This window comes from Nematostella vectensis, chromosome 8 (genome assembly GCF_932526225.1).
Source record: "Nematostella vectensis chromosome 8, jaNemVect1.1, whole genome shotgun sequence".
Lineage (NCBI taxonomy): Eukaryota > Metazoa > Cnidaria > Anthozoa > Actiniaria > Edwardsiidae > Nematostella > Nematostella vectensis.
The window spans coordinates 10,998,392-11,009,749 of NC_064041.1; the positions used below are offsets into that span (position 1 = coordinate 10,998,392).

General features: G+C 37.2%; 1 protein-coding gene across 2 annotated transcripts; it reads left to right on the forward strand.

Moving 5' to 3' along the window:
• Positions 1 to 1,020: 1,020 nt before the first annotated feature.
• LOC5515299 (pre-B-cell leukemia transcription factor 1) lies at positions 1,021 to 10,985 on the forward strand. Of its 2 annotated transcripts, none has more exons than XM_001635374.3 (11): positions 1,021 to 1,468; positions 1,639 to 1,712; positions 3,433 to 3,659; positions 3,792 to 3,982; positions 6,390 to 6,525; positions 6,885 to 7,068; positions 7,512 to 7,687; positions 7,930 to 8,043; positions 9,192 to 9,254; positions 9,730 to 9,778; positions 10,220 to 10,985. In XM_001635374.3, exons 1-11 carry the CDS (start codon positions 1,263 to 1,265, stop codon positions 10,231 to 10,233), a joined length of 1,434 nt encoding a protein of 477 aa, XP_001635424.3. In that variant the 5' UTR covers positions 1,021 to 1,262; the 3' UTR covers positions 10,234 to 10,985. The 2 variants fall into 2 exon arrangements, with proteins under 2 accessions (XP_001635424.3, XP_032240886.1); XM_032384995.2 differs by having other exon boundaries at positions 6,885 to 6,933.
• Positions 10,986 to 11,358: the final 373 nt, after the last annotated feature.

Below are 11,358 nucleotides of genomic sequence, written 5' to 3' on the forward strand. Positions count from 1 at the left end.
TATATTTTTGGTTACTCTGAGCGGACCTTAAAGCCGGGTGGGGGGGGTTCGCCCCAACCCCCCCTGACTACGGGCCTGGATAAAAAGTGTGATAGAGAAAATCAATATTTCACAAATTGTAAAAACAGTGAAGAAGTAAAGACTCGTTATCCGAGTTGATCTCTTTTGTCCGTTGGCCTAATTAATGAAAAGACTGTTTCACGAAAAACAGGAGCTCACGTCCACAACGATACAGTAATACAGTAACCCTAGAAGAATAAACAATCAAGCATACTATTTGAAAATTAGACGTTTTGTTATATTATAAATTATATTTAAGGCTTTTATATATTTTGTTGTCGCGTCTTACCCAATAATTATTCCAAAACGATGCAGTACTGACAATTTGCGTGACCAGAGACAAAGAAAAAAAAAAACACGAAAGTTTCGCACGTATATAAACCCTTCTATGATTTATTACCGTCATTAGCGATTAAGCAACACCTTAGTCCCCGATGCGATACCACTTTAAGAAATTGCACAAAGGACCAGAATAAATAATTATCAGGAATAAAATTTTAATTAATGAAAAGAATTAGATTAAGAGAGCACTTTAGAATATTTTTCACCCAGTTGAGCTTTCCGGGGTGAAAGACACTTAAAAGTGGCTGTTGTTTGGCAGTACTTTCGTGCTACCGCCTTTTCTTGTCGCTTACTCTTTGTCTTTTTGCTCTAAAAGCACACCTGGTGTCTGCTACCATGGTAACTGTAATGAATATTGACGTATTTTCTCTAAAGTGTCCGCCATCTTGGATTTGGGGCGACGATTATTTTCCCTTCGCTTGAAGACGTAGACAAGTCTGTTAGCCTAAAAAATAGCTTGCTCTATAGATAACGATTTGTTCTACTTTTTGCCGTCGACTGTATTGCATTTGCTTACTTCGTTTGTGCAAATTTTGAGATTATTTCAAAATTTGAATATGCTAATTAGTGTTATAGTTGTCAATCATTTGAGACCCACGCGGAAAATATTGACACGTCCTCTCGCTCCCATCACAAAGTTGAGTGGCAGATCTAGAACAGGACCGCCAACCGCGCGTAACACTCTTTTACAAAAAAAGTAACAGCCATTCCGAAGGGCCAGCTAGAATAAAGCATAAGACCATCCGGTCTTCCAGCCGCTAGCAGATTGCAAACGCTGCTAAAGCGATCGGGTTTCACTCGTAGCTCCGTCAGTTCGTTGTGATCTCGGATTGTTTGTCGAGGGTAGAGTGTTCGTCTTGATGCTGATGGAAGGGAGTGATAGTCGCTTGATCCATACGGCGCCGATTTCGGTCAATTCTGTACCGCTAATGCACGGACAGCAGGCCCACGTGAACCAAGAGATGAAACAAGGCGAAGAATTAGACGGTCGCAAACAAGATATTGGTGATATTCTGCAACAAATTATGAGTATCACCGATCAGTCCCTCGATGAAGCGCAAGCGAAGTAAGTGTGAAATCGAACACCGCTGATCGTACGCTCGAATGATAGACCGAAAGCTTCAAAAACTGAGCTAACGTGACAAGGAATCGTTCATCTCTCTTGATTGTGTATTCTATCAACTGACTAGCTTATGGCTTATGGTAATGTATTGTTTTCCTATCATATCTATTTAGGAAACATGCCTTAAACTGCCATCGAATGAAGCCCGCCCTGTTCAACGTACTCTGCGAAATCAAGGAAAAAACAGGTAAACCTTCGATTGCTACAATGACAAATAAGCCATCATGTTGAGGCCATGTGTTTCATTTACCAACCGCCATTGATCTAATATGAGTTAGCGGGGACAAATGTGGCATCCATTAACCGTTTGACCATGTTTTGGCCACTTGAAGTCGGTGTTTGAAGCGGGAATCGCGCGAATAAGAAGGTAATACTCGAATTGACCGCCCCCTGGGCAACCCCTGTTATCTTTCCGAACTTCGTTATATTTTGAAGATCTCATGCCGTCTTTTTTAAAGGAGTTCTTTTTCCCGCTACCTGTTCTTATGCCGTGATTACTCTGGAGATGTATTAGGGGAGAAAACGGCGTTCTCGCCGTCTGAATTCTCGATCGGGGAAGTTTATCACTACTGTTGCTGCTATCAAAGACACGCGACCTTTGATGGTGAAGTTTGTTTGAAAATTAGACCTTGTAATACTGCGATTACATTTATTCTTCGCGATCGTATTTAGATACAATCCTCTTTGGTTGATCCAGATACAAAGCAATTCAAGTTTCGATTTCTTTCGGATTGTTTTGAGACAGTGATTTCTGTATGGACTTTTTTAGACAAAGGAGCTGGTCTCCCATTGTTTATTTTCGTTTTACTTTCTTTGCAGACAAAAAGCCACCAGTTAATTAATCTAAAAGGCGTGAAACTCTTATATTAAATCTTGTTTTTTTTTTTGCCGCAGCTACTTATTATCACTGTGGGTATTTATTAGTAGGTTTATTTGTTCCTAAAAGTAATAAATTGTCGGAAACTAGAAAAGGAACGATTCTATAACAAAGCAACAAAAGACTCAAAAGGGTTTACTTCGCAAACACAAAGAAATCATCTGAGATGAGCCCGGAGCAATTTTATACGCGCTTCTTGTTTTTATTTAGTAATGACTTTCTTCCGTTCTTTATTCCAATTATGGAAAAAAAATAATAAGCACAGTCTCTTTTCAATTTAAATTATTTTCAAGCGCCCACTTATAAATGACCGGTTGTCTCTAAAAAAACATCTCAGTCAAATAAATGCCTAATTAATTATCATCTAAAATGGATTTTAGATGTTTAGATTTTAGAATTGTGACCCTTATTCATTTAAATTTTTATCTTAATCAATATGTTTTTGGAATGATTTTTTTTATGCTTTATGTTATACTTTCTACCTGTCAGGATTAATTCACTTACATTTAATCATGAGAACTAAGTGTAATAGAATACATTAGTATTTTTATGCATTATTTCTAGGGACAGTGCTTTTGATTAAAACCAATTATTTTTTTCATTTTCATTGTTACCAGTGTTCCTCCTAAAGGAACCCTAGATTTTTATTTTATATTTTGGAAAGAGTTATTGTTCTCACAACACAGTGTTTTAGATATTTGCAAGAGGGGGGTGTACAACATACTTTTAAGGGCTATCCACATTTTTTGGGGGCTGGGGGCTGAAAAGTTAGCGTGGGGCTTGTTTAGGTGTAGGAAACATTTCAGTTTTTTTTATTTTGGTTCAACAATAAACTTGTGCTAGAAAAAAGAAATGGGCATTTGTAAAGTCCTTTGGCGGTATAGAATTTATGGTCAAGTATTTTTGTGGTTGCAAGTTTCCTTCCTTGGCGTTTTTGGAAGTCATAAGGTTTGAGCGCTGTCCCCCTCGTCATGTTTTTAACAGAAAGCACCAATCTTTGTTTCACCATGTGTAATGTCTTTTCTCCTAGTTCTAAGCATCCGAGGTTCACAAGAAGACGAGCCACCAGATCCACAGCTGATGCGCCTTGACAACATGCTGCTTGCGGAAGGGGTTGCCGGCCCTGAAAAGGGTGGGGCTGCGGCAGCAGCGGCAGCCGCTGGTGTCCATGAAAATCAAGCTGAGCACTCGGAATACAGAGCCAAGTTAAACCAGATTCGACAGATATACCATACAGAGCTTGAGAAATATGAGCAGGTATGAATGGTTTCATGTGTGGGCAAAGTACAATAGGTGGATTTTAATATTTAGAGCCTCACATTTCAAGATGATTACTAACTAACCACCTTTTTAAAGGAGCACAACATTGAAACTTGTGTGTTACTTTAGGCTTGCAATGAGTTCACAACTCATGTCATGAATCTCTTGAGAGAACAATCTCGCACACGGCCAATCTCACCCAAAGAGATAGAAAGAATGGTGGGAATAATCCACCGCAAGTTCAGTGCCATTCAGATGCAACTCAAGCAAAGCACATGTGAGGCTGTGATGATTCTCAGGTCACGTTTCCTGGATGCAAGGTAAGAGGCTTACTAGGTCCTGTGTGTGATCAGGGGTGGCACCACAGGCTTCCCACCCATGTCAGTGGAGAATTTATTAGCACATAATAATTCACGCAAATAAACATTTATAAGTTATATCTTCATTCTCTTATTCATGAAATAAAACTTAGTTTAGATGTAAATGTATCCATCTGTGGTGTTTTTTCTTCCATAGAAGCTCAATTTTTAGAGTACATTTACATCCAAACTAAGTTTATTTCATGAATAAGAGAATGAAGACTTATAGATGTTTATTTGCGTTAATTATTATGTCCTTAGAAACCCTTCACTGAAGTGGGTGGGAAGCCTGTGGTGGCACATGGTATTGTCGGCTGGGCATTGCTCTGTTAGTGCCTGTACTTTTCCCATCTGGGTTTGATTCCCAATTTCAAATGTTAGTTGAGTTAGTTGGTTCTCACTTCAGGGGTTTTTGCGTAGGTTCTCTGGTTCTTCCCCTCTACAAAAAATTCACTTAGATCTTTAAAGCCGTATTGTTTCCAGTTTACTTCCGGTTGATTACCTAACAATATCCGATGATTTTTAACGGAAAACGGGAAAAATATTTGAAAATATTGAAAGCAGTGTGTCTATTGGAAGTTTCTTTGAGGATGTGATTGATAATTTAGAGCGGATGGCCTGTTAAATATCTCGGATTCTAATAGATTCTTTTGTCTTTTAACGGTTGAGGTTTCCATCGGACCTCCGGAAGTAAACTGGTGACAAAGCGGCTTTAAGCAGTTTCCCCAAAATTGAGTTGTATGGCAGCTTCCTAGATAGATAGATAGATAGGTAGTTTATTAAAATATGCATTGCAGCCAAAAGGCTGAATTACGCATTATGTACAAAAAAATTAAAAATAATATGAAAAATTTAAATACGACTATAGTTATAAATATTATTATGATAAGAATCAAAAAGCCCAAACTGTCGCGATCTCGTACCAAAACAATGAATACAGTACACCAAAAACTGGAAATCGACTCTGCCCAATTTTCGTCTTTAATAAGACTTCAGGGCAGACGGAAGAAGGTGAATCGTTACAAGCTTATTTACATCAGAATAATGGCGCGAGATGCAAAAACATTACAACTGACAAAAACATGCATTTTCTAGAATAGCGCGCCCTATGAATAAAAAGAATTTACACATCTCTACGTGGGTTCCTACTACAAAAAAGTCTCAATCTTTTCTGTAACACCATCCAAGACTTTTGAAGTTTCTTGTAGTAATAGAACTTGTAGGCGAGACGAACACTCAAACAAGGTCGAGTCCCACAAGTCCCAAAAACCATCCGAAATATGCCCTATATTTGCAGTCTTCTTAATAATGAGTCCTTTCGTAACCACGCCTAAAAAGCTGACAATCGGCCAAAAATAGTAATGATGTAAATATCTTGATCTTTTTTTCTTTAAGTTGATGAGCTTGTAGAATCCTTCCTCCATCAGTCCTAGGGAAAATCAATACGAATAGAATCAAAAAGCCCAAACTGTCGCGATCTCGTACCAGAACAACTTGTGGGACTCGACCTTGTATGAGTGTTCGTCTCGCCTACAAGTTCTATTACTACAAGAAAATTCAAAAGTCTTGGATGGTGTTACAGAAAAGATTGAGACTTTTTTATAGTAGGAACCCACGTAGAGATGTGTAAATTCTTTTTATTCATAGCGCGCGCTATTCTAGAAAATGCACGTTTTTGTCAGTTGTAATGTTTTTGCGTCTCGCGCCATTATTCTGATGTAAATAAGATTGTAACGATTCACCTTCTACAGTCTGCCCTGAAGAAGTCTTATTAAAGACGAAAATTTGGCAGAGTCGATATAACTACAGCCTAAGTTGTTTGATCATGGATAATATGAAAGTATTACTAGCCCTTTTTGTGCGAAGTCTTGGAACATTAAAACGGCACTGGTGTCGCAGAGAATTTTGACAGTGATCATTTACAGGCGGCAGAAGAGTACTTAACTTGTGGTTAGGATTATTAATAGTGTCATTAAAAAGCTTGCTGCACAGTAAATTATGATAGTCAAAGATCGGATTGATGTCAATATCCTTCGCTAATTTACACCTTCCTGATGTTATTATTGATACCGCCCTTTTTTCAAGGTGCACAAACTCATTTTTCAAGTATTGAGGAAGGCTATTATAAAATACTGGCGCTGCGTAGTCCATAAGGGATCTAACGCATAACATGTAAAATAATACTAGCTCATGTTGGGGAACTCCAGCTCTTTTTAGTTGTGTTAGAAAATAGAGTCTTTTACTAGCCTTTTTCATGATCTCAGATCCTCATGATCCTATGCCTTCAACTCAACAATATTGTACCAACCCTCTTGTCATATCTTATGAGGTTGTTAAGCCTCATTTTTTCGTATTTTATTCTTCACAGGAGAAAAAGAAGGAACTTCAGTAAACAGGCAACAGAGATCTTGAATGAGTATTTCTACTCACACCTGAGTAACCCATATCCCAGTGAAGAAGCAAAGGAAGAGCTTGCAAGAAAATGTAACATCAGTGTCGCTCAGGTGGGACAACAGCTTTTGCAGAATGTTCATACTGTAAATGCTCAAATAAGCACCTCCCCCTAATTAATGCCTCACCTAAAAGAAAAAAATATATATATAAATTTTAAGCCCCTTGTCTAAGCATGCTTCACAATATGTACTTCAATAAAAAAGACAACTTCTTGCATGTTGTAGAAAAATACAAATTTCACAATAACTTGCATGAACATCCATTGTACTGTTTTAAAAATCCCTGATAAAATTTTCTGTCTATTATATTAGTTTGAGAATGAAAAAAAATGTGAGAAACAGAAAACTTGTGGAAAACTATATTTTATCTCTATATATTATATTTGAAAACATATTTTATCTCCCTTTAGATTTCCAATTGGTTTGGAAACAAAAGAATCCGCTACAAGAAGAATATTGGTAAAGCTCAGGAGGAGGCCAGTCTTTATGCTGCTAAGGCAGCAGCGACACAGGGCAACCGCAGCACCCAGGGGGGGTCCCAGTCTGGGGGGAGTGGTCCAACCTCGGGGGGGTCTGCACCATCGTCAACACCAGGTGTGAAATAGAAAGTATTGTATCAAATATATTCTTTCATAAAATAGATTTTACTATGAATGGACACTCCAGAAGAAAATGTCTTAATAGCTTTCTAAGTTTATGCTACCTTTTTTTTTTTTAATCTAAAATCTGTTTAGGATAATCAGCATTTTCAGGTATATAAGTTAAAATTGAATTACTGGTTTAAACTATAATGAACTACTATTGGAAGATAAAATATGTATCACATATTAGAAATCGCTTTCATGTATAATATGCATCACACAAATGTCAAAATCAGCCAGTCTCAAAGGTTGTGGAAGAAAGGAGTATTCTCTTAAATGTATAATGAAGAGGAGAGAGTTAAAGAAAACAAAGATAAAAAACAAGGAATTTATTAAAGAAGACTTATAATAATGTCCAGTAGGCTCTCTTGGATGATATTCTCTAACCGCTCACAGGTGGCTTTCCAATGGGAGGTGGTAGCGGGCCTGGTATGTCACCCACTTCGCAGCCCCAGATGTCCATGGGATCCCAACAGCAGGAGATGTACATGGGCGGAGTTCAAATGAATGGCAACATGGGATCGGCGGAGTACCAGACAGGATCTGCTGTGGGTGCAAATGTACAATCGCAGGTTATTTGTTAATGTCATACATTTTCCAAGATTCATACAATAACCAGAAATTATAATTACCTATATCCTAGAATGCTTCTCTTGTGTTTTTATTTGCTTATGCTTTGCTGAATCTGGGCTGGGCGTAGCTGGTTGAGGGGCTAAGAATCTCAGACTCCTATCTACCAGTCAAAAATATGTAAATGTCTTAATACTTTAAGCAGACTTTTGAAGTTATCTTATTGTATCCTTTGTCAATGCAGGTTCCAGGATTGCGCCATGTAATCTCGCAGGCAGCGAGTGGGTTTGACCCCAACATGCAGGGGGGGCATGGTCAGCAACAGATGTACCACGACCCTCATCATATGCACCAGCAGGTACACAATAGAGTGTCACCAAGGAAACTCTAATGCTTGTTTGTTTATCATGGGACTATGAAAGAGTTGATAGGGTGCTAGGGAGGGCCAATTCAATTATATCGCTTTGAAAAACCCCGGTGAATGGTAAAACTCACAAAGGGTACAGACTACAGTAGCTGTATAAAACCTACAGTAGGTGATCTCTGTATGTATCTATGGTGGGAACCATAGATCAACACAGGGTTGATCAATACAGTGGTATGTGTAGATGCAGCCTTGCTTGTTTTGAAGCTTTTGATAAACAGCTGAACCCACAACATACAACTCCGACCCCGTAATGATCACTATCCCTTCCACAGTTAAAGTGTAAATGTTGATGAAAGAGTTTAAAGAGGATCAAGGAGGGATCTCAAGAAACTCTTGTTCTTTGTGAGCAAATTTGCTCAAAGATATGTGATGATTGAAAATGAATATGGGTTTAAAGATAGGGTTTTGTTAAACCGTATCATAAAGGAGCTTCTAGATGCTTCAGGTTATGAAAAAAAATCCAACAGAGGTTTGACATTTTTGGTGGCCCTCTGGAAGTGTTAAACTCTGTGTTTAAACTAGATTAGTTTTTATGTTGGCTACTGTTTACTGTACATTTTCTTTTCATAGCATGATAAGAAACATGAGATATTTTTGCAGTGTATATGAGAGGGTGTGCTTGTGGGGTGGGGGTACATGGAAAGTAAGGTTTACTTTTGTACCATATTTGTCAACTCTCTAGAGAAAAACAATGTATAAAGTTGATATACACTTATAAAACCTACTAAGCCCTTTACCAATGTGATATTTTATTATCCACTGTACAGTATTATAAGCTGCTGGGATATTGCTGTGTGCTTTATAAGTTTTATGTGACTGTGAAGTGTGGTGTACTATACTAACATGCATGCTACTTGGGAAGAACTAATGCCTAATTTGATCCGTCCTAAAATAACCAAATAACATCTTCAAACATTAACTTCTTATCGAAAATGTTGCCGACACTCTCTCAAACACCTTTTTATGGGACAGAAAGTTCCCCCATTTCAATTTTTAATTTGCTATGGTATTAAACGTGATGTAAATGTAAGAGTTTGCAATGGAATTCTCGTCTTGACCGTGGTATTTTCTTTGCCTAGAACAAACCAGACAGTATCCGAGAACTCTTTGATGAAACCATTAACGAATGGGCAGACAATAAGGCAAGGAATCTTTGGTTTTATCATCCCATTAAATAAATTTTGGCTTTGAAAAAAAACAAATAAATAAACATTTAACCTTAAAAAAATAACATTGACATTAGACACAGTAACATTGAAATCATGTTCAGATAATCTTAATTTTGCAAGTAATGTTTCACTCCCAAGAGCATTCTTGTTTTATCGTTTCAATGACTTGAACTTTTTTTTACCAGTGCTCATTCATAAAGGGATAAAAAATGGCTGCATGCGTGGTTTAGTATTGTACATATCATACCTGCCAATCACTAGAGCTTAAAATCACTGAACATAAAACCCTGGCGAATATGACAACTTTGGTTACTTTGTCAAACTGGTCAATGTTTCAGCATCAATTCAGAGTTGGCAGATATGAGTATATATCTTCTATCTAGATTAACTCTGTGAAGAGCGTAAGATGGGTCTTTTCCTCACAATTGATTGTATCCCTGTATTCTAGGGTGGAGGCCAGGGTAGTGGAAGCAAGGGTGGCCAGGATGCCAACCGAGGTAAATCAGAGTGTAAAAGGGGGCATGAAACGTTTTCCCTCCCAGCGGCAGTGTTTTATTAATCTTGGTAGGACTAAATAGAATTTTGGGGAGAATATGAGAATATCATAAATTCTAAAAAAAAAAAAAATATGAAAGTTGCATATTTTGTGACACTTGATTATAGTGCATTTTGTCCAAAATCAATTTTTTTCAGGTAACGCTTTAATTCTTTTTACTCCGGTCCATAAACATACATTGAAAAAAAAGAAAAACAGTCCAAAGATGTACACAAGTAACTTGACTTTTTAGGGCCCTGTTCAGCCACCACTTTGTTATTACTTTCTGTCCTAGTATGCAGTAATTATTTGAAGTAACTGTTTGGCTGAATTGAAGTTTTTACGATAAATTTTCACTTTCTAAAATCGAGCTTAACATGCCCTTTTTTTCCACTTTTTTCAGATTCTGAGACTTAACCATGAGAGTGTAGTTATTAAACATCTACCCTGCCATTAAGAGACCAAATATATCAGATTCAGATACATGGAATCAGAAAATAAGCTTAAGAGACCAAATATATCAGATTCAGATACATGGAATCAGAAAATAAGCTAGATGCTGTAAAAAGTCACTAGAAACTACAGAGATTTCTTAGAAATAGCTATTATCATATGAGGGCTGGGCCGCCTTTCTAGCTATTCAATGAAAGAAAAAGTGATATAAAGAAATAGATATATGATTTGTTGTTACAAAAAGCAAACTAAAAAATCATGCAATTCAGACATTGCAAAAGCTGAGTGTTCTTTCAGCAACTGAGTGTTACTACTTCTCCAGGCAAAGTTTGCATGCAGCCAAAACAAATTTTTGTTTGTTGCTTGGAATACATGCCTTTGTTTGTGTGGGGATCTTAACTCTTCTTCATTATTTGAAAGTTTTATGAGGTAGAGCTGGTACAACACTGATTTTAGAACAAATGCAATTTTAGATGCTTATAAATAATTGTTATCGTAGATTCGAAATGTAGCTGAAGTAAATGCCAAATTGATGTGTGAAAAGGTACAAATATATATTTTACTATAGAAATTATTAAAAAAAGAACTTAATTTTAAATTTTGTTAAAAACTAGAAGTATTGTGTTTTACCATAGTGTTTTTAAGCAGATGTAAGTGTTGGTGCAAATTCAACTATATTTGTGATTATATGTAAATTAAAAGAATTATGAAAACAAGCTTATTGTATTTCTTATTCGGGTAGCACTTATCCTATAGCTATCGTAGAGTTCAAAGGGGACCAGTATCTGACTCATATATCTGAATCATACAATCCAAGCCTAGACCACAAAAAAACAGGCTAGAACCATAGGAGTTGTCTGTGACAATCCCTTTCTGAAAAAAAAAAAAAAACTTAAGAAAATATTTCGGCTCCCTGTTAGCTCGCTATTTACTTGTTATCAATGTCATTGAACAAATGTTCACGAGCGGAAAAGGCGTTTGGAAATTCAACACGTCGTTGCTTAACGATGAACAATTTGATCTGAAAGTCAGGGATATGTGGTCTGAGTGGCAAACTCAGAAGCCAATCTTTCCATCGCTCCTCGAGTG

What these genes read in the sequence shown, in the direction of transcription:
- LOC5515299 (XM_001635374.3), top strand. Translation starts at nt 1,263, where the DNA reads ATGCTGATGGAAGGGAGTGATAGTCGCTTGATCCATACGGCGCCGATT. An exon ending in CTCGATGAAGCGCAAGCGAA is followed by an intron (nt 1,469 to 1,638) that starts GTAAGTGTGAAA and finishes ATATCTATTTAG; the next exon opens with GAAACATGCCTTAAACTGCC. An exon ending in GTAACATCAGTGTCGCTCAG is followed by an intron (nt 6,526 to 6,884) that starts GTGGGACAACAG and finishes ATCTCCCTTTAG; the next exon opens with ATTTCCAATTGGTTTGGAAA.